Source organism: Myotis lucifugus, unplaced genomic scaffold, assembly GCF_000147115.1.
Source record: "Myotis lucifugus unplaced genomic scaffold, Myoluc2.0 scaffold_16, whole genome shotgun sequence".
Taxonomy (NCBI): Eukaryota; Metazoa; Chordata; class Mammalia; order Chiroptera; family Vespertilionidae; genus Myotis; species Myotis lucifugus.
The window spans coordinates 10,557,296-10,583,360 of record NW_005871064.1 but is presented as its reverse complement, the minus strand read 5'-3'; the positions used below and the strand labels follow the sequence as shown (position 1 = coordinate 10,583,360).

The following is a 26,065-nucleotide window of genomic DNA, read 5'->3' as shown; positions in this document are numbered from 1 at the left end:
CACTGGGACCAGATGGCAGGTTTCTGGGAGATTTGGATTTCTTGAATTGAATTGGGGAACTTTCTAGATTGGGAAGAAAATGGCAGATTTGGTTCTTAAAACTTAACAGGGATACTGATGAATTTTAAGTGAGGAAGTGAGGTAGGTTTGTGTTTCAGGAAGGCCACTGGGAGGAGCATGGAGAGTGCCCTAGAGGAGGGCTGACTGCAAACAGGGTGGTGGTGGGGGCTTGCAGCAGGCAGGGACAGTGGCAAGTGTGGGACAGTGACTGCATCATATGGTGAGGCAGAGGAAGGAGAGGAAGGATCCTAGGTGATTCCCACGCTGCCGCTAACACAGAGTCAGGGGATGGTTGTAAGGCCACGAGGTGAGCTTTGGGCATTTTTAGTTGAGGTGTCAGTGGGATAGGCTCTTCTGGACTCAGGTACACATAGGTAAGGGTTGACACCTAGGCGTAGATGCCATAACCCAGTGGAAACCAACGGAGTGAGCCAAGAAGTGAATGGATAAAGCCCTAGGAAATGCTGAAACCAAGAACTCTGTCTTTCCCCTTCAGTGAACCTTGAAACCAGTTGTCTTCAAGTGTAAGTGTTTCTAAAGCTAGAGTGGCCTTTCCCGGTGTGATGTTTCAGGGAGAGATAAGCGATTTACTGTGGGAGTGCCGGCGGGCACACTGCACAGAGAGGAAAGGTCTTTGTTTCTTTGATTTGCTTTGGAAATTTTCGTCCTGAGGGTCAAGCCCATTTCCTATAACGCACCTCCCCCAACACATACTCCTCCCCCCGCCCCACCCGCAGTGTTCTGAATGTTCACAGTCCTTCCTGGAGGAGCTCGATTTTCCTCGGCACCTTGTGGAGGGACAGGTGTGGGTGTGGGTGGTCCTGCAGAGCCAGCCTCTCTATATATATCACATGGAATTCCCAGGTCCCTTTGCAAGTGAGCTGAGGCTTCCCAAGGATCGCTAAGCTGAGCTGATTGAATCCCATCATGGAAGAAGGAATGAGATTATCTTTGCTTGACAAGAGTCTGCATGTGGAGGGAGCCTGCTGGTAACTCTTCACTGAGGAAGGTTGAATGAACAGGGAAACAGCCCTGAAAATGGGGGTGGGAGAGGCCAAATCTGCCATAATGAAAAGGAGGACTGGGCAGAGTGATGCTGGGGAAGCACTTTGCAAGGGAGCCCTTTGGACAGGCCCCGAGAAAAAGGGCCTAATGGCAGTCTGGTCTCACACCACGTGCTCAGCATGCTGACAGTGATCACAGAAGCATCATATCCATGTTAAAAAAATACCCATTTCTAAGTGAGTGTTGTTTATGGTTCAGAACCTGATCAGAATTAACATGGGCTATCGTCATGGTTCAAGTACGTCTTGTGGTGCCCCATACCAAGCTGTCATCAGCTCTCCTTCTGGTGGGATGGGGCCTCGGTGGGATGGGCAGGGGGTGAGGCCTGCTAGACTCCCCATGCACATGGGTGCAGTGAGAAGAGGCATCGATGTTCAGGGGAGACTCTGAAAGTAGGGAGAATTGTTGGCTTCTTTCAGTCCTTAAATGGAAGAGACATTTTCTTTTTCGAGCCACAAAGAAATGATGGTAGCAGAGGTAGCAGAGCACGGTGGTCAGGAGCTTGGGTGCTAGAGTTGAATTGCCGGGGTTCAAATCCTGGCTTACTAGCTGTGTGACTCTGGGAGAATTCCTTAACCTCTCTGTGCCTCAGGTCCTCTTCTGTGAACGGAGTAACAATAGTATCTACCTTGGCAGTTCCCATAAGGATAAAATGAGTGAACTCTGTGAAGTGCTCAGCATGAGAGTACCCGGCACAGAGGTTGTTAAATAAATAGAATAAGTAGGTGACTGCAGGCCTCCGAGTAGAGCCTGCTTTTCCTGGAGAGAATCCGAGGGAGGCAGAACGAAGCAAAGATGAAGGAGCCTGCCCCTCGCCTCGGAGAGTGGCCTGCAGTGGGCAAGGAAACCTGGGCGCATTCGGGACAGGCATCTGCAGCCGAAATGCCTTTTGATCATCTTGATGCAGCAAGCTTCCCGGAGACACAGAGCTCAGGAAGGAATTCAGAGGCAATTATATCACACCTCCGGAATACTCAATTACAGTGTTCACACTGCCCCGGAGAAATCACTTCATTCCTGAGGTTTATTTTTCCAGCGTGTGGTTCTGGTTTTATAAACAGGAGATTAAAAGTTGACTAGAGATGAGCCCCCACAAGGCTGTGGCCAGTCAGGACCTGCTGTAGCAGGCATTTCTCTCCTAGAGGTCTCGGGTGGGCGGGCTGAGTCGGGCGGCGGGGGCATGGCTGCGTGCCAATGGCAGGCCTTCGGAACTGGACTTGAGAAGATATTTTTCTTTGCTTATATTTTTTTCACCTATGAAAAGCTTTGTGAAATTGCCTTTGAATTATAAGGGTAAATCATTTTTATCAGGAAATGGAGGGGATATCATGAAGCAAAGATGAAGTACCTTTATGCTTGTTAAAACATGGCTGGGACTCGAGTTCACATCTGTAGTAGCTCATGTCTGTAAGCACATGAGCAAGCCAGCAGCTAGGAGACAAACCCCAATCCTGCGCATGTTATTTCACAGTAAGCTTACGTTGATGGACTTCTTTGTCAGTATTGACATTCTATGAACTTTGATATTATCACTGTCCTGCTTTTATTGAGGCAGGAATACTAGCTCATGAGCTAAAGGAGAGCTGAATCATACTCATTCATTATTCACTCAACTCATATTTTCTTGTGCCATCACATTCTTGGTCCTGAGGGTACAATGGTAAACAAGATGCTTATGAAGCGTCCAGGCTCATAGGACAGTGCACACATAAATATTGTAACAAGGCAGGTGTAGCTTTGGAGGAGAGCTTTTGAAGGGAGCAAGTAGGGCTGTGTGGTAGAGAGCAACAGGGATCTAAAGGTATGACCTTGAGGGGAACTTGCAGGTGTGCACAAGGACATGCACAGGGGTTGTTCTTACAGCATCACTTATAACAGCAAACAATTGGGGAATGGCTAGGTAACTAAAACATGCAATAGCCATATAATGGAAGGCAACCAGCATTAAGAAATGCACCATATTATAAGTACCAACATACTTGTCACATCAATTGCTGTGTAAAAAATTGTAGAATAATATGTCTAATTTTTTTAAAGATTTTTTATTGGTTTTAGAGAGAGAGGAAGGGAGAGGAAGAGAGAGAGAGAAGCATCAATGCAAAAACAAAATATTAATCAGCTGCCTCCTGTATGTCCCCCACCAGGGATCAAGCCTGCAACCCGGGTATGTGCCCTGACTGGTAATCGAACTGGCAACTTTTCAGTGCATGGGGATGACAGCCAAACAACTGAGCCACACTGGCTAGGGCATGTCTAATTTTTTTCATCTGGAAATTTATATACCAAATTTATAACAGTGGTTACCGCTGGTCAAAGGGGACTTAATTTTTATTAGTAATATTATATCTTCTTAAATGGAGTTTGGATACTTGTAGTTTAATATTAATTTTAAAAGATTCTTTAGAAAAGAGTATAGTGGGATGGGAGTCATCCAAGAAGCCTTCTCAGGTATTGAGGCTGAATCCTAAAGGATGAAAAGAGCTGCCTGGGCCGATGCAATGCCGTGTTCAATGGCAAAGGGAGTAAAGGCATGATGTACCCGGGTAACTAATAGGTGTCTCAAGAGACAAGGCTTCTGAGTGTTAAGGGGGACACAGAGGTGGAACAGAGATGAGATGAGGTTGCACAGTAAGCAGGTCAAGTCATGCAGGGTCTTAGAAACCACAGCACGGAGTCTTGTTGTTGTTTGGCGTGCAGTGCACATCTGAACAGATGCCTGTCTGCCTGGTGCGATCGGATCAAGGTGAAGGAGGGTGGAAATAGGGACACTTGTTTGCTATTGATGCAAAACCACTGAAAAACATGGGTAGCTTGGACTAGGGCAGTTGTCCTCAACCCTGTGGACATGCTCAGTCCACATCCCCAAATAGTTGAATACAATTTCTGAAGCCTTCACATTTTCAAATAGTATATCATAATGGTGAGGATCACTGATTGCTATTGACTGTGGAGAGGCATGCAGAGGTCGAGGCATGCGTTGGAAAGGCAGTACTGCTGAATCTTCCAGGCCCACCCTCCTGGGCCAGGCTGAGCCCAGAACTGTTTGGGACACTGTGGGAGCTGTGGGAGTGTGCAGGGCAACATGCAGACCTGTGACATGTGTCCAGTTCCTTTGGTGAAGGTCTCTCAATCATTCTGGCCCTTTGCCACTTTTTTCTCTTCCTGTTATCTCCATTTTATAGAATTCATTCTTCATTGGCATCCACACCAGCAGATGGTCAATGAAGTAGAAAGCAAATGCTACCCAAACAAGTCCATGTGGTCACGGTTGGTAATTTGGGGCATGACTTGAGAGGGGGAGAAAATAGAAAATGAGGTTGTTGGGAAGAACACTGGCTGAAATAGAAGATTTGGGGTTTATCTCTAGATGCCAATTATCTGTACTTTATTACCATATTATGAGCTGACTGTGGTGTGTTGAAGTCCAAAGCATGTAAAAAGGCAATTAGAGTTTTAGAATCAAACTGAGTCACAAGTTAGAAAGATATTACTGTGTACTGAAACTCAGACATGTTTGGCTTCCTCGTGTTGGGTTATATTTGATATCTGCTGCTTAATTAAACACATACGTATTATGTCTCTTTCATCGCTGACTAGGAGTCCTTCACTCTTTAGTATCGTTTTCTTCCCACTTGTGAAAAAACATAACACTGAATGTGTGCAGGGAGTACCATTTTTTGAAACACTTAGAAATGAGCTTAACAGACAACATACATTAAACTGGGGATTAGACTAGTGATTGGACAACTTCTAGAGTTAGGAGCACTTGTCTGATAGCCACACAGTGTTGTTTCCCCAGCTATCACAGACCCCCAGCGCTGGAGGTTCCCATTCTGCTGTTGCACTTTATTTTATGGGCGAGATAAGAGAGCCCCAGGGTCTCAGGGTAGAGCCAAGCCAGTCACAGGGCAGAGCAGTTTTCACGTCTGGACGCTGCCACTTGGCATCCCTGCTGCTTCCAAAAGTTCATAGAGAATTTCAGTCCTCAGTCATCCTAGTGTCTCTTCTGCTCTCTGAGACCTCTCAGGGACGTTTAAAGCAATTTACTAGTATCTATGACCGAGACTAAAGGTTTTTAAAATCATAAAATCAAAGTACATACAAAAGAAAGTAGTGAGACATCACAAGGTCCTTGGTTATCACTGGATTGATTTGTTTTATACATGAATAGATCTGCAACTCGGCTACTAATTGTGTTGTTGTTTTTTTCTCCTATTGATGTTTATACTCTACAGACTGGAATTCTATTATATTAAACTACTCCATTGTGTGTGTGTGCGTGTGTGTGTGTGTGTGTGTGTGTGTTTAAAAATATGTTTTTATTGATTTCAGAGAGAGGAAGGAAGAGGGAAAGAGGGATAGAAACATCAATGATGAGAGAGAATCATTGATCAGTTGCCTCCTGCACACCCCCTACTGGGGATTGAGCCCGCAACCCAGGCATGTGCCCTGACCTGGAATTGAACCATGACCTCTTGGTTCCTGGGTTGATGCTCGACCCCTGAATCACACCCGGCTGGGCAAACTGCTCTGTTTTTAGCAAAAAGAATGTGCTGGATCCATTAGTAGTTCATTCTAAAACAAAATAGCAAAATAATGGTTTCTGTATTAAGGTTCTGTTCTTGGGTATATTCAGTATCCATGGCCTGGACCGTATACTCCTTCTAAGCTTTGCGTGCTACAGGGACAATAAATACTTTCCTGTCTAACTTTGGGTTCTCACCATGGAAACATCAGCGTAACAGCTGGGCTCTGTTAGATGTCTTTTCATTCTCTTGGCTGGCAAAATCTTTAGAGGGAAACTTTTTTCTCTCTTTGGTGGACAACAAAACTCTATTTTTGAATGAAATCACTCCTCCAGTTGGTCAGATATATGTCTTAACTGGTTAAGATCACTAATTGGAAATTTTAAAATCTCATCTTGGACCCTTGGTAACCTAGAAACAGCCTTAAAGTTAACAGAAAGTGTGAGTCACTATGTGGCTGAGTTCAAACTCCAGTTTCAGTATCCTCTAACACAGAGCAATGCAGAGGAGCCCACAGGGGCACTTTCTCTGTCATAAATTTAACAAAATAGTTATATGAAATACTTTTTCATCTCATTATGCTCTTTCCCATGCATTTTACAGAACTAAATAGGGCATTTAAAATGTCTGCATCTTATCTAAGCCTACTGCAGAGCTTTTTAACTAGTTGCCACACACGGGTCATACCTGTGTCAAGACGGATTCCCTCAGGGGCACCAGGCAGGTCTCGGGTGACTGGGGCACTGGGCAGGTCTCCTGGGGGCCACACACAGCTTTGTCCTTTACCGAGCTGTGCAAATGGTATTTTGTCGGCTGTGCTATGTGAGAGGAGGATCGAGAAGCAGAGTTCAGGAGACTGTTGCTCAGAAGGAACAGTGCAGCGATGATTGAGTGATAAAAACAACTTAGATTCTGCTTGTTTCATGGGGTAGCCTGCATGGTAGAAAGGACATGGGCCTGGACATTAGGAGACCAGAGTTCTTACTGGCAAATTTTGTGATCTTGTCCTCTCTGGATCTCTTCTTTCCTACCTGCAATGTGGGGAGATCTCCAGGGTCATCTCTCGGTTCTTGCCAGTCTTGTTCTTTGACCATCCATGCAAGTTTCTCCATGATGAACACCATGCTAGGTCCACAGTACAAAGAACTTCAATAGGCAGCAAGAACTTACTAGATGTCCCTGGGGGGTGGGCCCACTAGAGAAAGAGAGGAGGAGTAACTCCAGACAGGGAGAATGGCTCCTGCAAGGACCCCAAGTTGACATGCCCTTGGTGTTGGGCAGATAGAGCAATAGACCAATAAAGACTGGGTGTGGAAGTTCATGAAGGGAAAGTCGGACACAAAGTTGGAGAGATAATGGGGGGTTAGAGTATTATGTAGGGTTGGACTTGATCCTAGGGTTAGTAGATGTGTGTGAACAGGGGAGTATCATGTACAAAATCCCATCTTGTCCTCTGGTCAAATTTCTGCTTGGCCTTTTGGGTTTTGCTCCAACAGCACGTGGAAGTCTTCCTCAGTCAAATATTTCTGGGTGCAATTAGTTGTTTAATGTCTTTCTCCGTCATGGGCCTGTAAACTCCAAGGATGGGGACTTCTTTTAACCACTATACCCCAGCATCTTGCCCGTAATAAATGCTCAATAAATATTTGTTGGACAAAGGGAGAGAGAGCTCTTGCTCCATAGTTATACCTCTTTGCTTTAAAAAAATGTGTTTTGTTACTCATGCTGGGAAATCTCTGCACCTTCTGCTCAATTTTGCAGTGAACCTAAAACTTCTCTTAAAGAAAGTGAAATCTATGTTAAACATTCTAATTGTTCAGAGTTGGATTAATCATAATCCTTGGTTCATGATACATTGTCCTCTTTGGTCCATGAGTGGCCCTGTCTTTATTTGTTTTTATATAAAATGTATGTATGAATATAAAGGACATCAGTGAGACTGTGGCCTCACTAAAAACCCAGAGCATTACCCCTAAACCACATTTATCTGTGTACTTCCAACTCTCCCATCTCTTGACCTGGGTAACCAGCACTCATAAATATTGTTTATCATTATCGTATGGGTTTATTATTGGTTTTTAGGATTATCAGACATATTTGTATAACCAAACAATATATTATACACTTCTGCCTTTTGGAACTTTATAAAAAAGTATAACATATTTCTTCTTACACTTGTTTTCTTTTCTTCACATTATGCTCTTAATATTCATCCATAGAGTCACATGGAGCTGAAGGTCATCCATGTTCACTGTTTGGAATACCACAGCTTATTCTTTTTCCTATTAGTACATATTTGGGTTGTTTCCATTTTTTGGCCATTACATGGTTTCTGCGAGTGTTCTTAGACTCATGTCCTGGTGCACATGTGCTTCCGTATTGCAGGCAGTTTCTCTCAGCTTTGACACTAGTGACACTTTGGACCAAGCCCTTCTTTGTTGTGGGGGGCTGTCTTTTGCCTTATAGGTCATGACATCTAAGGCTGCTAGGTGACAGTAGCACCCCTTCCTTAGATTTGACAACCAAAAATGTCTCCCAGGGGGACAGAATTACCCAGGTTCAGAACCACTGCCTTTGGGCAATGCCACTTCTAGGGGATATGAATCAGGTTCATAATATGAATGTTTAACTTTACAAGATAGCACCAATTATTTTGCCAAACGACATCAAATTTGGGAAAGTTAAGTTGTCTTTGAAGGAAACTGACTCTTGCAGAATTGGTCAGGTGGTCAGGCCTCTTGCTTTTCCAATGTAAAAGGTGTGACCTCCATGGAGTTTGGGACTGTTTGTGGTAAAAAGGAAAATATCTGATGAGTTCAGAACAGACCTGTGCCCTGGAGTAACTCTTTATCATTTAAAACAAGTGAAACACCCCTAGAGATATTTGAGAGCCACATGTCAAAGACCCCAGAATTCTGTAGCACAAATATAAACAAAATTAAGTTATACTTTAAGAGAAAATTCAATTAGGGAAAAAGTAAATTATTTGAACTAATTCTTCAGTCTTAAGTATTATCACATAAAACATCATTCTGTTTGACTAATTTCATCATAGGGTGAAACTAAATAAAATCAAGCACAGAAAGTCCTATGCTCTTCAAGAGGGTATTTCCTTCTTCACTGCTTGGTTGTAGGGCAAGGCCAGTGCTTTGACCATAGGGCATCCTGGAAGTGGGCCCTCCCAGGGCATCATTGTGCTGCCTGTCCTTGGTCCTTCCCTTGGTCCTGATAGCACAGCTGTGATACACACAAGACCTGGGAAGATTTATTGCCGGATCAAATGTTGAGCCTAAAGAGGAGCCAGGTTGGGAAGTAGCTCAGGATTGCCCTCTGCAAACATCTGTGGGACAACTACATGCAAGAGAAAGGGCTCAGGAAGACGGAGCTTACACAGGTGGAAGTTATAAAAGGGGGAGCGTTGCTGTTAGTGCTATGGAATGCTTTGCAGAGTACTGTGTCCTCGTCCTTACCGAATCAAGTAGAGTTTTGAGTATCCACTGGTGGGGATGTTAGAGATTTCTTCAGAGGGCCCAAAGGACAGTAATGATAGAGAGAGCTAACAGCTAAAACAAACAGATTTGTTCACTATATGCCACACCTTTTCAAAGTGCTTTACATATTAAGCACTGCTCCTAGGAGGCAGGTACTGTTGTTGGGATAAGGAAAGTGGGGCTCAAGTTCAAACACCAGGAAGTGATGGAGTGCAACCCAGGCAGCCTGGCTCCGAACCTCTCCAGGTCGAGCAGACTTTGCTTCTGCATGACTTCACCACCTGGGGAAGCAAGTGAAATCAAGTCATTTTGGAGGGAAAGGCTCCATGTTTTGTTTTAAAGAGGAGAGACCTATTGGGTGGCAGGATAGAGATCTGTGGGTTCTGGATAGACTAAGCGTAATAACACCTGCAAATTTCTGATCAATCTGAGGGAAGGTGGCCTCAGCTCCATTGGGCATAGTTTCCAACTGAAAAGTACCTGATTATCATCAATGGCAGATTGGATAACTGGATTGTGGCATATTCATATAAGGGAATGCTGTGTAGCAATGAGAACAAATGATCTTCAAGTGCACATAACAGTGTAGACAAAAGAAGCTGGACATGTAGGATTCCTCTTAGATGGAGAAGAGAAGAAGCAAAGCTTACCTGTGCTACTTAAAGTAGGGGAGGGAAGCAATTGGAAGGGAGAATTGAAGGAGTTCTAGGTCTATGGATGCATCTACTTTAGAAAGTAGAGGAAAAAAGAAAAGAAAAAAGAAAGAAAGTAGAGGAAGGACACTATGAGAATGCAGAAAAGTTATGGTGGGAGGAGTGGAATGAGAGATTTGGGTGAGTGGGGGCTTGTGGTCAGATTTCCCAAGCGGGCTAGTCCTGTGTCATGGTGAGGAGGACCAGTGTGTGAGGGGCTGAAGAGAAAAAAGGTGAAGGTCACTGAAGCTCAGGAGTCAATTCCTTTGTCAAGGCATGTAGAAGCCCACATGGCCTCAGGTAGGTATTTCATGTGGACAGTAACATAAATCAGGTGTTGACAAAATTTAGAGGCCAAAGGAGGGTAATGATTCAGTTTTAAAGTCTGTACTTGTTCAGCTGCAAGGGCAAAACCCCCGTTCAACTATCTGTAGCAAAAATGAGAATTTATCATCTTCCATGAGTAAGGCAAAAGTTCTGGATCCAGGTTTTAAATCATCTTCCATTAGTAAGGCAAAAGTACTGGATCCAGGTTTTAAAATTGTCACGGGGGCTGCTCTTTCCCCCCCCCCCTCTCTCTCTCTCTCTCCAGCTCTGCTTTTCTCGGGTCAGCCTCACTCACAGGCAGCCTTCTTCCCCTAGAAATGATAGGTGGCTCCAGACTTTGAAGGCACCAGGAGAAACCCAGGGGTGATACGGATTGACTCCACCTAGACCTCACATCTACCCTTGAAGTGGATCAGCCCTCCCTTCCTTCCCCTGCGAATCACATTCACTGAGAATGAGGGAGTGACATGCAAAATCCATAGGTGCCCGTGGAGGTCAGTGCCCCGTGGCCTGACCCTCAGTGGTTTCTACTCAACAGTGGTGCAGTGAAGAGGTGAGGACCCTGCTTGCTGCAGGAGCTGGGCCTCACCACGCACTCCCTGCGTGACTCTGTGTGGAGGAGGAAAACCACAGAAGAGTCCTGCCAGAGCCAGAAGCTGCTCTGAATCCCGGGTGGGGTGCAAGGCAGTGGCATCCAGCCAAATCGACAAAGAAATTTGGCCTGTGCTGGGTTATTGCATCTCCACCCCACATTGAAATTTCCCCATCTCAGAACTCTCTTCCTTTCTCCTAACAGATTGAATGTGCTCTTTTCATTTCAGCCAGCTGGAGTTATTTTGCTTCATCTTCCTGTTTGTCTGTAATGCTTATCTCACTTCTCCATCTTGTCTCTGTGTGCATTTTCTTTTCCTGGCCTCTTCTCAGGGATGAGGAGGAGGAGGAGGAGGAAGAGGAGCAGCCAGTCACGGAGCCCAATTCAGAGGAAGAGAGAGAGGATGATGCCCTCTCTCAGGGCAAGGACAGGTACCAAGGGCTGGACCCTCCCAGGCCCCCACTAAAAGTCCAAGGCTCCCTCCTAATGAATGGTTTGCAGCCACCTCCCTGTCAGTAGTCTCTCCCCTTCCTCACCAGCTCCCACCAGCAAACCTTTACTGACCCTATACACAGAGCCACAGAGTGATTAGTCTGTAGAAATCACAGTGCATGTTTTCATTACAGAACTTTATTTTTCACTCCAATACAGCCTTCCTAACCATGCTTTGTGGAAAACTCACCCAATTGGTTTTCTTCCCACTGTTCCCTCCCTCATTAAGTACTTTGGCTCAGTCAGATTGACAGAAAATTTTAACCCTTTCAGCACTGTACTAAAAATAATTATGTGTGTTCCTTCTTCCTACTAATTTTACCAGTACAATATTAGCTAAAATGTGTGGGTAACTACTGTGTGAATGATGCAAGTTTATTTTTTATCAAAGTGGACAGGAACACTTTTTATCCACTAGAGCAGTGGTTGGCAAACTGCGGCTCGGCAAACCGTGGCTCACGAGGCACATGCGGCTCTTTGGCCCCTTGAGTGTGGCTCTTCCACAAAATACTGGCTCTTCCACAAAATACTGACTTCTGCGCATGGGCCATGAAGTTTCAATCGCACTGTACGTGCGCGCCCACATGTGGTATTTTGTGGAAGAGACACAGTCAAGGGGCCAAAGAGCTGCATGTGGCTCGTGAGCCGCTGTTTGCCGACCACGGCACTAGAGTATAGAAAAATTTTTCAGTATTTATTTTTATGCCCAGCACAACTAACATAGCTCTAGGGTCCTTTGGAGAGTTTACTGTTCTCTGCTCATCTCTCCAAGGTGTATTCTTTCTGTCTTCAGTCAGTGGTAACAGACATAGGCACCTTGCAGATGTTCTTTTCCTCCACTTAATTGATTATACTGCAAATTGACACTTTTACAGTTAGTTTTTTCCACAAAAAGCAAAATTAAAAGGATCTTGGATGAATTAGGGAAAAATCATTTTCTTACTAACTTCAAAGTCAATGTGATTCTTTGCTGCCGTAGCCTCATTCTCCAGGTCACCAGCACAAATAAAAGTTCTCATATAGGCCCCTTTGACACCCTAAGACTCCACCATTCTCATGGGTCATGGAATCCTCTCTGAACTGACAAACTAATGATTGCTTCTCCCCTTTGGAAATAACTGGGAAGAAGCCAGCAGGTAGGGAGAGAGGAATGGAATGGCCTGGACAGAGAGTGAGCCATACATTTCAGAATGAGGGCGAGAAAGGTGGACATTCATCAGAGCTCCTAGCTCATGCCGAGAGCCCTGATTGGCGATAGTGACTTTTTAGTTACAGATGCTCTGGGAAGGGAGGAGGTTTAATTGACAGTCTCTTTTGAGGTGAAAAATTAGTTACAGGAAATTATGTAGACCCTCAATAAACACACAGGTATGGCTCCCTATGTACTGAAATGTGCATGTCATATGGACAGTAACATAAATCAGGTGTTGACATAAATCAGCTCCTGTGCCACCTCCACCTGCCCCCCCCCCCGACACACACACATGCCCTTCAACCCTCAGTGACACATAGTTCAGCACCTATGGACCAGATGGAAGAATCTGGCCAGAATGGGTAGCTTTCAAAGGCATCCCTGCTGACATTGTGCTGTCTTTACATAGGATTGTTTGCACAGTAGGTGGTTGTTATCCGACCCTCTGAAGTGTTTTTGACGTCATGCCTGACGCTGGAGGGTGTCCTTGATCAGACACTAGTTATGTTTTTCAGTTTTAGGAAATAAGGTGTGCATATTGAACACCAGGGCTCTATTTAGATAGTACCATAGTGTTAATTCACATCAATCTGCATGCTATTTGTTCCCTGGTGTAAACTTATTAGACTTTAAAGTGGTGGGAAGATTCTGCTTACTTCAATGGGTTTGGTGTCTTCTGCTGCCTCCCCTTCCTGCTGGCTGCTTCTTCGTGTGTGCCCACCATGCATACCCATCACGTGTGCCTGCTGTGTGTGCCCACCATGTGTACCCATCACATGTGCCTGCTATGTGTGCCGACCACGTGCCAGGCCTGCACTGAGCACATCAGTGTGGTCTCACCTTCCCATCGGGCCAGGGAAACTGGCATGTCCCTGCCCTTATATGTAGATGGAGCTCAGAATTTGAGGTAGGAAAGAAAACAGCTCATATCCCATTCCCATATGGGCATGGCTGGAGTCAGGTTCTCTGGGAGAGGGGCCATAGCTTTGAAAACTGCAGAGTTTAACACAAATTCTTCGAGTTGAGGAGGCCCTGGGAAAGTGTGAAATGGACAAAATGTGCTCTCCGCACGCCGGCCCCTCCTTCCTGCTCTGCATTCCTTGCTGGCGTCTCTTTCCCTTTTCTCTCATCCATACCTGCTCTCAAGAAAGGACGAAAGAAGTGAGTGAAGTATGGGCTGTAGGATGTCACTTCCTCGAGACTAGGCTTTTTAGGAAGAGGCCTGATACTCTGACCAAGACAAAGCAGTGAGGTTCAAATTGTGATGCCAACACAGCCAGTGGGGAGAAATGTGTGTGTGTGTGGTGGGGGGAGGATGGGGGGACTGGGGGGCTGGTGGGGGGGGGCAGGGCTTAAGGGCAGATGCAGAAGAACCTTTGGGGTTTCATTAAATCCTCTCCCAAAGGCCTCTATGCCCATAGGCCCAGTGGGTCTTGCCTCCCAGATTGGCAAACCCAGGGCCCCAGGATTACTGAGCAAACCAAAGCGTCAGTGATGGGCTTTCATGCTGCAGTTTCAGCTGAACTCTGAAGTAAGTGGCTATAGTAGTAGTGGGTTTTTACATGCTCTTTCCTCTTTGCTAACTTTTGCTTTCTCTCTCTCTCTCCTGAATCTCCTTTCTTCCCTTCCTTCCCTCCCTTCAATTCTTTTCCCTGTGGGGCCAGCAGCCAGGCCAGCCCTGCCTCAGAGCAGAAGCCCACTGGGCAGGAAAGCCCAGCCCCCGCCCCTGCCTCCAGCGCCACCTCCACCTCGCAGGGAAAGCAGCTTCCAGCCAGCACTGCAGGGGGGAGCCCCTGGGGCAGCGGATCCTCTGTGCCTGCCCTGCTGCCTCACCCCACCCCTGCCTCTCGGACCTCCACACCTGGCCCCCCGAAGGCATCGCAGACCATAGAAAAGCTGCCCTATGTGCCCCACAGCCCCTTCCACCTCTTCTCCTATGACTTTGAGGATTCACCCTTATCCACCAAGGAAAAGGAAGCCGAGGCCCAGAAGGAAAGCAGGTAGATCAGCTTGTGTGGAGGCGCGCGTGAGATTAACCCGGGGATGGAAGCACAGCCTGTTAACCGCATCGCTTGTCTTGTCTTCTGCTGATTGTGTGGATTTGGTTAGCGCAGAGCGCAGCTGTGGCATGAACTAACTCCCTGACCACTCACTAAATATCTACCAGTCGTTAGGCACGATGCACAAGAAAAGTGTCATCTGTTCAAATTAAAGGGCTTATGTAATAATACAATTACTAAAAGTGGAAATTTTCCCCCTTTTCTTTTTTAAATATATTTTTTTATTGATTTCAGAGAGGAAGGGAGAGGGAGAAAAAGGAAGGGAGAGGGAGAAAAAGATAGAAACATCAATGATGAGAGAGAATCATTGATCGGCTGGAGATCGAGACCACAACCTGGGCATGTGCCCTGACCCAGAATCACATCTGTGACCTTTGGTTCTTGGGTCAATGCTCAACTGCTGAGCCACACCTGACTGGGCTAAAAATGGGTTTTCAGTGTAAAGTTTGAAACTGTGCATGGTCTGGCCTAATCGACGCATCTCACACCCGCCTGTCTGGCTTGGGTCCTTTTGACGTGCAGAATTCAGCAAAGTGCTTAGTCACTTCCCATGCAGCGTTTTGAGTGGGGCGCTCTTTCCTTTAACAGTGGCTCTGATTCCCTCCATCTGAGCACATATTCTGCCTCTGATCCTTACAACTTCCGGTCTTTCTCTTCTAATAGGTAGGTGTCTTTATTTTCTTTCCTTTTTCTATAGCTTTCTTTTAATTCTAAATATGCATTTTTTTTCTTTCAAAGATTGCTCATAGCCTCCCATGAGATGGCAAACAATTGCAGTTGGAATCACTTCGTGGACATTAATACAATGACATCACTTAAAGTGTGAACACTTCAATAATTCTTATAAAAATTGGAGAGGCAGGCAGGGGGAGAGAGGTGTGTAAGTCAAAACTTCACAGGGAATTTTCAGCAGTGCCTGTCAGCTTGCCTGTGTGCCTTTCCTTCACCAATGCCTGGATTGGAAACTGCTGCAGAGCAGGGAATGGGGAACAGAGGGTTGTATATTTTGAGCCATCAATTGTCCAAAATCAATTACTGCTAACGCTGGTAGCCACTCCCATCTTAGAGTAATAATAATCATTGCTAACATTTATTGAGCATTTATGCCTGTACTTTCCATAAAATTGGTGCTTTAAAGTATCACTTAACCATTAAGAGGTAGGTTCTATTGCTCGCCCTTATTTACAAAAGAGGAAACTGAGGCACAGAGAGGCTGGATAAGTGGACCAGGTTAGGACCAGGCAGCCTGCTCCAAAGCCTGGTCCTAACCTGTACATCATATAGGCCTCTCTCTTAGGCAGTCTGTCCCTCTGTCTCCTTTGTGGACTCATGGACACAACTCCTAATCCCAGGCCCAACCTGGCCATGCCCTGCCTCCAAGAGTCTGTGGATTCCAGTTCAAACATCTCCCAATTACAAGTTCCCGACCAGCCTCTTCCAGATTTAACAGTCTTGGATTATTGTCATCTTTCCCACAATGTCTATGGATTGCCTCCAACGTGGCTTGTATGGCCTCTGAGAACAGGATCTCTGTGCAAGTTAAGAGCTGTACGCTTCACTGGAATAAAAATATCTTGGCAACCGCATTTCCCCCAGCAGGGTGGTGTTTGCTCATGATGGCGATCCAGGACTTTCTGGTGATGGTATCACAGCCTCTGATGGGGCTTTCCTGGGACCCAGGTTCCTCAAACTTGGTCTTCAAGCTTCACTACCACTTACAGCCCTTGGGGGAGGGAGCAGTAGAAACATATAAATTGATGACACGAGTATACATGGAAATTGCGAAAAGCAGCCACGCTTGTGAATGAGAACTGATTTAGATTGAACTGAGAAAAGTTTATAATCTTTAAATATTTGACAGGAATTTGAATACTGTCTAAATATTGTTTGTTCCCATTAATTTTCTGATGGTTTTCGTGGATGACTGAAATTAAACGGGTTATAATGGAGACCAACCAGTTAGTCATTGAAAATTAGAAAAAGAAAAGAAAACTGAATAGTGAATTGCAGGATCCAGTTAGTTTCTCTGAAATGGAGAAGCAAAACTGGACAGGCTGTGAGGTATTTGAATTAATTGCTCGCCATTAGAAAGACCAAAGGAGGAGGGAAAGCATTTTGCTTGCCTTATTTCCATAGCATCATTTTAACATAATTTTAGTAAAATAATCCTGTTAAAACAGTCCACCCGATGCCCACTTTTGGTCGGAAGGGACTTGTTTTTGTTGCGTAGAATAACCAGCCGGGAGTCCAGGCAGCTGGGACCCAGGGTGAAGCCTGAGCTCAGGGCCAGGCCCCCCAAGGACTCAGCTCCGATTGGGGGGCAGCCTCCTTCCCACCACATCGCGCCTTTTGCTGCCTCCTCCCTTCTCTCCCTCTTCTTCACTCCTGAGCTTTTCTCTTTCTTCTCTGCTTCTTCCTATCTTTGTACGTTCTTCCCATCCTTTGCTTTCCTGCCTTCTCTGTGGCCTGTGGTTTGGGCATCTTCTTGAAAAATCAAATCCACACTCAGGGAAGCAGTGGGACATGTGCAGTGTTGGGTTTTTTTAAGAGAAGAGAAAATAAATGCCAGAAACCAAGTCCTGTGAAGGTGGTGTGTGCAATGAGCAGACAATGGAGTAACACTGTGGATCTGGGTCCCCATCTGCCTGGTGGAAGGCCTGGTACTGAGCACAGGCCTCATGTGTGGTACCAAATAAGCAAGTATGAGAAACAGCCAGCACACAAGACTTAACAAGGATAGATTTGGGGAAATGGAAATACTTCATTTCTCATTATAATAGTATAATTTATTAAGAAAAACTGACATTGCCCTAACCGGTTTGGCTCAGTGGATAGAGCGTTGGCCTGTGGACTGAGGGGTCCCAGGTTTGATTCTGGTCAAGGGCATGTACCTTGATTGTGGGCATATCCCCAGTAGGGGGTATGCAGGAGGCAGCTGATAGATGTTTATTTCTCATCGATGTTTCTAACTCTCTATCCCTCTCCCTTCCTCTCTGTAAAAGTCAATAAAATATATTTTTTTAAAAAAGAAAAACTGACATTTTATCTCCTACACTTTTAAAAATCTGTTTTTTACACTTTTTTTCTACACAAAGTTGTGATCAAACTTAGTGTATATAGTGTATATTATATCTTGATGTTTTAATTCAGCCCACATATATATGTAGATATGAACATTTAGATATATACATTTCCCATGTTATCACTTACAAAATTGGCAATAACTTCTAATGGTTGCATAATATTCCGTTGATGAGTAATATATCATACTTTCTTACCAATTCTTGCATTGTTAGCTAGTTGGGTAGTTTCCAGTTTTCATTATGATCTTCATAATGTTCCCTGCATGACATTTTTTTGTACATAAATAACCATAAGGGTTATGATAACTCCCCAAAAGTAGACTTACTCTGTCAAAAGATATCTTATTGAGGTCTAATGGCTTCCCAGAATGGTTAGTACTGATTTCTGTCGGCAAGAGTTTGGGCTGGATTCAGCATGTGCAGGAAGGTCTTTGTGCACTTACATCATCGTGACCCTTGAGGTCCCAACTATCCAAATACAAATGACCCTTGAGGTCCCATATCCCCAAATACAAGGTCCCTAACTGGTTCAGGGGAAGGAGTGGCTGAGTCGTTTGAGAGGCAAAGTTCTCTGAATCTTGTTATTTGTAATTAATCATTAGTGTCTACCCCAGGCAAGGACTTCCAATGCTAATTTGTGTTCTGGGAATTCACTGAGTAAAGATGGCCAAATACAGCCTGCTAAAGGGCATCTATTCTGAAAAACAAAGAAAACTCTAGAATTCTTCAAATCCTGAAACTTATAAAAGATGATTGTGAAATGATGAAAGCTCATTTAAACCTAGTGGCTGTAATGTTATTCCTGGGGAAATATTGAATGAAAACATAGACACTTGCACCTTTTAGCAGCAGGCTAATCCAGAAGCCCCAGGGACATCTTATTCTTCGTCACCAGCCACACAATGAGATTATATCTAATGAATGAAACTGATTCAGAAATACCTAAAGCAGAATTTTTAATCAGATGTTTCTTTAGCCAATCACCTGGCATTTTCTACCGATCTTGAATAGATTTAGTGCTAATTGTACCACCGGAAAGGCAAGAAAACTCTTCATGATTCAAATGAAAATAATTTGGATTATAATTTATGTTAGCAAATAGTTTGCTGTACATGAGTGCCTTATTAAACCCTTTGTCAGAATCCTGCTGCTTAATGGGTTTGGACTTTGGGGACCATCTCTACTGAGAAATAAACAAAACAAAACAGTTAGTAAATTTTTTTTTTTTTGGCGTTAGTGCAATCACTGACAGTGTTAGCATTTCCAGACCTGTTTCTCTTGGAAAATTTAAGATAATTTGCGATTCCTTATTTACTGACTTGTACTCATTTCTCTGTCTCCCCTTGCTCCCAACTTAATTCTTTGCACTCTTTAGATACAACAACTTTGGCAACCACTCTTATCACTCTTCAAGACCTTCGTCTGGATCCGCTGTGCCCACTGCTTCTACATCATCTCTTCCAACCCCCCAGGAGCCCAGGCTGGACAGGTGGGTCTTATCTTATAGGGAGCATTCTGATAGCTTCACTGTCTTCATGTAAAGGGGATCCATTTGATGAAGAGTGCCTAACGGAAAAGTGTCAATGAAAGTATAATCTGGAGTATTTTCCTTTCCAGAATATATCCCACAGGCAAGACTGTTTTCTTTCTTTCACACTATTTAGTAAGTAAATATTTTATTGGAGATATTTTGTTATTATTATCTCATCTCCCTACCCACTTTCCATGGAAAGTATAGAACTATTTTTCCAAAACATTTAAATGTAAATGATTTGATTTACCCCTCAAAAGCTGTTCTAGATCTAGCGTAAGCTCTGCAATTTGTCTTACGCACATCAATTTTCACCTCTGAATGATTAATTCTGTGTACATCGTTAGTGGGCCCATTAAGGTGTTGTGTAATTAATCCAGGACCTACCAGAAGAGAAAAGAATTGTATGGGTCCAGGGAAGGAATTTAACTTGGCAGGAGTATTAGACCACCAGAAATTACCTTACTCTTACTCCTGATTGCACAAGGATGTGTTCACAAGGGAAGGGTAGGTAGGACCTGTAATTTTAGAACAGTTGAAAACAGTTACCCTTATATGGCAAGAGTGCTGAGTTAGAGAACACTGGCTAGGGCCCCAACTCACTGGAAAGTTATTGCATCCTAAGGGTAAAATGCCAATTCTGCCAAACCTTACCTTAGGCAGTGGTTCTCAACCTTCCTAATGCCGCATCCCTTTAATGCAGTTCCTCATGTTGTGGTGAACCCCAACCATAAAATTATTTTCGTTGTTACTTCATAACTGTAATTTTGCTACTGTTATGAATCGTAATGTAAATATCTGATATGCAGGATGTATTTTCATTGTTCGCAACCCACAGGCTTAGAGGGTGGTTTTGATGAACAGATGAAAGGTACAGGTGAAGGTGCTCTGTGAACCCCCTGCCCCCGTGTGGGTCCCATGGGAAGTGACAATGTGTTATGATGGAGTATAATGTCCAACAGCTCATGATTGGTCAGAAATCTAGACAGAAATGATGCCCTGGGGGTCATTTGCTGCAAATCCTGAATCTAAAACACATTCAATCTGTGTACCGCATTCTGGTCTTCTCCTGTGTATCAGAGGGTGTGTTTGGCCAAGTGCTGCTGGTGATGAGAGATTTGGTCAGGATGTGGAGCAGGCAAGACCTCACAGCCCCAGGAAAAAGGGCTGTCCAATGTGGTTTGCCCGGCCACCCCTCAGCATTAATTTCTAAGATGCTATGTAAGCCCCAGGTTGTCAAACTCTCAGGTTCCACAGCCCAGTGTGGCCCTGGCCTGGGCATATTCAGGCTCAGTTAGGTCTTGGTAATGAGGTCACAAGGTGATTACCCTGCAGACACCCTCTGTCCTTTACCCTGGGGCACCTCTTCTTGGGGTCAGCTGAGGTTGCCTGTGCTCCCAGAGAGGTCACTAATAAAGAAGATCCTTGTCATATGGGATGGAGGATTTGGGGCCAAAGTGAGGAATATGAGAGCCTGACCCATCTTACAGGAGACATCTCACACCCGTGAGGCTGCCAGCTCCTCGGGAGTGGGCAGCAGGATCCATTCCGTGCTGTGTCCTCCACAGTACCCAACTCTGGCCACAGCAGAGCGGCAGCCAATGCTGGGTAATTGGGTGAATTGCCCACTCATTGGTTGGGGAACTGTTTGGAGGCCCTTGAAGATGAGAAGTTATAAGGACAGGAGGTCTGCAAATTTCCAAAGTCCTGGGCTTAGGGGAAGTTCCTCCCTGGTCCTAAAGGTGAAGCCCCGACCTCCACCTTCTTTCTGACTCCTAGAGACCCAGGTCAGGATTAAGCTGGAAGGTTCAGGGGTGCAGGCTCCTGAAGGACTCCTGTCTGTGTTTTCTTCCCTTTTTGATCTGGCTGAGTGTCTCCTGGGGGAGAAATTAGAGGAGGAAGAGTAGGGCTGGATCCAGGAGCACTTTGATTGTCCTGGAGAGGATGTTGGTCTTCATCCTGAGCCCACAGGGCTGCTCAGGTTTGGAAGCAGCTGGCGATGTCCTCTAACACATCAATGAATGGCACCTGGAGGGGCGAGGTTGCCTCCAAGTCCGAGAGAGGTGACCATGACCAAGAAGGCCAGTGACCCAGGGGCTTGCGGGGAGAAGTGAGTTTGGGCAGACTTGGCTGCCACCAGGAGGGTGGGAGCATGGAAAGCAAAGGGAGTGAGGGGTCAGGCTTGCATGTGGGTGTGAGAAGCAAGGAACTGAGACAGAAGATCCTGGAGGAAGAGCAGATGGAGGGTTGAGATGTCCAGCCTGGGACATGCAAGGTGTGAGGCATCTATGACACCCGGGGAGATGGCTCCGCGGTCCTCAGTGTGAAGAAGGTGCTGGATGAAATCCCTTTGGGAGCCTGTGTGCCGAGACCTGGTCCCTGGGGACAGCAGTGGCAGGAGCCCCTTCCCAGCTGCCTGTTCCCTTTCACAGTGCATTTCTGCACAGGAAATTCAGTACCTTTGCCGTCCACTGGATCCACCAGTGGGTAAAGTAGCTTCAGAGGGTCTATTGCTTCTTTCCATTTGCATGTGTCTTCAACTCTTACCGTCTGTGGCTTTGAAAAACCCTGTGATGAATCATATGAAACATTGGGCATGCATTTTCATTATTAAGATCATGAAACCATCAGGCCTGGCTGCATCATCCCTTCTTACTCTCACCTTGTTGGCTTTTGCTTTGTGACTGTAACAAGAGACAAATAAGAGGGGTTCTCAACTCCAAATCACATTTGTGCTCCATCGCCCAAGCATATTATGCCGGGTGCATTTATGATAATGTGTGTTTCTGTATAGTTTAATGTTTTCTTTTTTCTTTTTGACAACTGAATTCTTTGCATGTCACCCATAATCTATTTTCACATCTGTGAGAATTTTTTTGCCTTATGGAGATCTATGATTGTTTTGACTGAGGTATATTCTTCAGTGGAATGCATAAGATTTATTGTTGAAATGTTTCACCTATCCATATTTTATTGAAATCAAAAAGAAAAACTTTTTTCTTAGGAAAGACATTGAACTGTTACGAACAATAGTTGCATTTTTGCGACGAGAACCCACATCTGGCACCACACTCCTGACTACTAACGTGTGCCAGGGCCCCATGCAGTACTCGGGACTCTAGGACTTCATTCCCTTGACTTGGAAAGAAGACTCTCTTCTCAGAAGTCCGGGGAAAACCGGGCCAACTAAAGCAGCCCTTGGGGCAGGCCGGCCGCCTTGGACATGACTCCTGAGCATCAGTCTGCACTGCGAGTTTCCCAGAGTCTCCCCAAGCATGTCAGTGGGTTGGATGTTAATAAAACGTGGAATGATAAACTGACCCAGAAAGGAAGGAACTGAAGAAACAGTATACAAAACTAAGTCAAAACAGGGGAATCAAAACCAGTCCATCTCCACATCTGCTATCACAGCTTCCTTTATAGGGCTCTCTTTTAGAAAGAGAGAGTATAGCATTAGTTTTCATGACATTGAACTTGAATTATGCCGAAACAAAATAGGAAAACCAGATTATTTGCAAAGGCCCTCAGGGATACAAGATACAACTGTGTAATGAAGGCCGACTTTTAAAATGCTTCACTTTTGAAAAATGTACTTTTTGAGTGGAAAAGTTCTAAATGTTTTCTTGTTAAAGGGAAGCATAATTACAGGAATAGTTGAACCATTCACGGTCAAGTATTCAAATGAAACAAGCAAGCAAGCAAACAGTAATCACAGCACATGAATTTGTGGTTCCTGGAAGTTGGGAAAGGCAGATGGCATTCTCTTCCCATCCCTGCGGGGACATCTCCATCTTGTGGGCCTTTGCAGAAATTGGTGGCTGGGATAAAGAGCCCGAGAATGTGTGGGGAAGCTGGGACCAAGGAGCTAAGACTAGGAGCATGAGAGCCTGTGGTGCTGAGTGCTGGCTTCTCCTTCCAGCCCAAACTCCCCCTTGTGGGACCTCATGCCCTGTGACCTGCTTGCACACTGGTGTGGTCACTCCTCCCTCAGATTGATGGTGTCTGTGTCCATGTGTTTCTACCTCTTTTCCGGGATGTTAGCTCTTGCAGTTCTTACTTGCGTGGCAGGACTGCTGACGATGGCCCTGAGTGAATTTGCTGCTACCTGTGTCTTCATCCCGACTTCCTCCTTCATGTGACTGTCTGTTCTGTGTGTGTTTTGTCTTCCCCTTCTAGTTGACTTTGGCTTTTATCATTTCTTCCTCCACTAGTATCTCCCTGTGCCTTGAGGTTCTACTTGTCTGGTTTTCAGATCATTGCTTTTTTTCAAATATATGACCCATGTGTTTGTCTGGATCCCAAATACTTGTTGGCTGTGGTCCATCACTTGATCTGCACAGTACTTTTTATTTATTTATTTATTTTTAATATATTTTTATTGACTTCAGAGAAGAAGGGAGAGGGAGAGAGAGAGATAGGGACATCAATGATGAGAGAGAATCATTGATCAGCTGCCTCCTGCATGCCCCCCACTGGGAATCACACTTGCAACCCGGGCATATGCTCTGACTGAGAATTGAACCGTGACCTCCTGGTTCATAGGTCGACGCTCAACCACTGAGCCATGCTGGCTGGGCTACACAGTACTTTTTAAATTTCGTGTCAGTGGAGTCAAGAGCCCCACTGTCCAATGGGGCTGTAGGTAAACTTTTTCTTTTAAATTGATCAAAGTATATTTTTAAAAATCACTGGGAAAAAGCACGGAAGATGGGATAAAATCATGCCTTTTTGTGTGATCACAGTTAATGGTACCCAGTTCACTACTGCCAGCAGGAAATAAAGGCTATCAATGCGGACGATTCCCTACCGTTCAAAGAAGCCACGAGCCTGTGCTGAGCTGCCCAGCAAGCAGGCCCCCCTCCCCCCCTTTGGCGGCTGCTACTCCCTGATAGCAATCTCGTTACAGACAAGGAGTTCCTGTAAGGCACAATGTGGTCCTGATTAATTGATCGTGTTACATCCAAAGTGCAGAGGAGAAGCACCGGTCAGTTGACAGAGTGAGTTTACAATAGGGTCTGGCTCCCTGATGGCAGTTTTATGTAACAACTGTGGGCGTTGGGAACCAGGGCTCTGGCTCAGCCCTCTGCCTGTGGGCGCCTAACAGATGCTAGAGATTCTTCGTCCCACATGTATTTTGAATCTGACTCCTCCTCATCGTTCCTACGACCACAGATTTAGTTCCAGACCTACGTCATGCCCAGACTCTGCATTGCAGTGGTGTATGTCTTCTATCCTTTCTGAAATGCACATCTGAGCAGGTGACTTTTCCTGCTTAGAAACCGTGAATGACTCCCAACTGCCTATGGACACAGCCCAGCTGGTTACCATCGCCTGGAGGACGCTTCATGTTTGGGTCCTGTATGTGTCTTCCAGCTTTCCCCCCACCTCTCTGTCCTTTAGCCCCCCGGGAATGTCCCGTGAACACAGCAGGCTCTCCTGAGGCCCCTTTCTTCGTATGTGCTCTGCCCCGTGGCTAGCTTCCTCCTTTCTCCATTTGTTCGATTCCGTGGCATCCTCTAAGACCCACCCATCCTGTCAGAGGCTCTGACTTCTTCAGCCAGAATGAACATCTTCTTGGGTCCAGGTTCCGCTATGTCAGCTCTCAGCCCTTTAAATCCTTATGTGTCTATCCATTTGTTTCTTGGGGTTCACAACCTCCAGGGGTCCGTGGCAGTGAACCTGGGTCCCACAAAGCCTCAGGATGAAAATGCTTCAACTTCCTGGACTGGCCATTTGATTAGAAGATTTGGGGGAAATCTTTATTAAGACAGACAGGACAATGCTTAGGAGCATCCATGTTCACTGGAAGTGTGGAGAGGTGTTTTGCTTTTGCAGAGTGCACTTTGTGCTGGTCCCACTTTCCCTGTTTTCTGCCTTTAGGGCTCTTTACTCTCAGGCAGCAGCCCTTTCTGTCTCTTGCATGTGATTCCCCAGGCTCCTGCTCACTGCCCTGCCCTGCCCTGTACCACTTTGCCAATAACCAGGCGAACAAACGTGAGTTTTCTTCCTTTGGAAAGTGGAATTGGATTTTTTTAACTAGACAGTTCTCTCACCCTATTTACCTAAAGGATGTACAGAGCAGCCGTAATAGGTGTGTATTATAATTCTGTTTGCAAGTGAAAGCAGCATGTGTGACACTTAGCATTTGGTGAGATCTGTAACAAGAAAGTGCAACTATCACAGACCAGAATTCCTACACCCGCAGAGCTGGAGACGGTACAGCTCATTGGTGCTGTAAGCTGAACCCTGTGCCATCACTCGGCTGTCACGGCCCCCGATGGCCAGCTTTGCAGTTGTCCTTGGCTACAGTGGTTTTGCACTGGTGGTGTATAAAGGTTACGGAGCAAAAAGAGGGAGATTTCTTCTTTCAGAAAATGTATTCCTGGGTTCCTGATATTTGTTCTCTTATCTCAGTTCCCCACTCCTTACCTCAAAGCCCAGCAATGAGTGAGAAGCTTTAGTGGTATAATGGAAGAGACAGAATTGGGGATAAATTTGGTGTGTAGATAGTTACACACACTTAGAATGGTAGATAGATACCCCTCCTTCTCTTTCTCATTCAATAACCTTTGAACAATGCCAGTAAACAATGCCATTGTAGCCAGTGACAGCTGGAAACCTGGCCCTTGGGGCTGAACACACACACACACACACACACACACACACACACAGTCACAAATATTACTCATATATTTCTTTATTTTTATTTATTTATTTTTTTATGAGTTCTTTTTTTTAAAATATATTTTATTGATTTTTTTACAGAGAGGAAGGGAGAGAGATAGAGAGTTAGAAACATCGATGAGTGAGAAACATCGATCAGCTGCCTCCTGCACATCTCCTACTGGGGATGTGCCCGCAACCCAGGTACATGCCCTTGACCGGAATCGAACCCGGGACCTTTCAGTCCGCAGGCCGATGCTCTATCCACTGAGCCAAACCAGTTTCGGCAAC

General features: G+C 45.2%; 1 protein-coding gene across 1 annotated transcript in view; it reads left to right on the top strand.

Annotated features, from left to right (window-relative positions):
* Nucleotides 1–26,065, top strand: part of FHOD3 (formin homology 2 domain containing 3) — a 327,675-nt gene that overhangs the window by 218,101 nt on the left and 83,509 nt on the right. Inside the window, exon 11 of the mRNA XM_023750800.1 lies at nucleotides 18,956–19,069. Within this exon, the coding sequence (XP_023606568.1) occupies nucleotides 18,956–19,069 (114 nt within the window). The remainder of the gene's footprint in view (nucleotides 1–18,955; nucleotides 19,070–26,065) is intronic.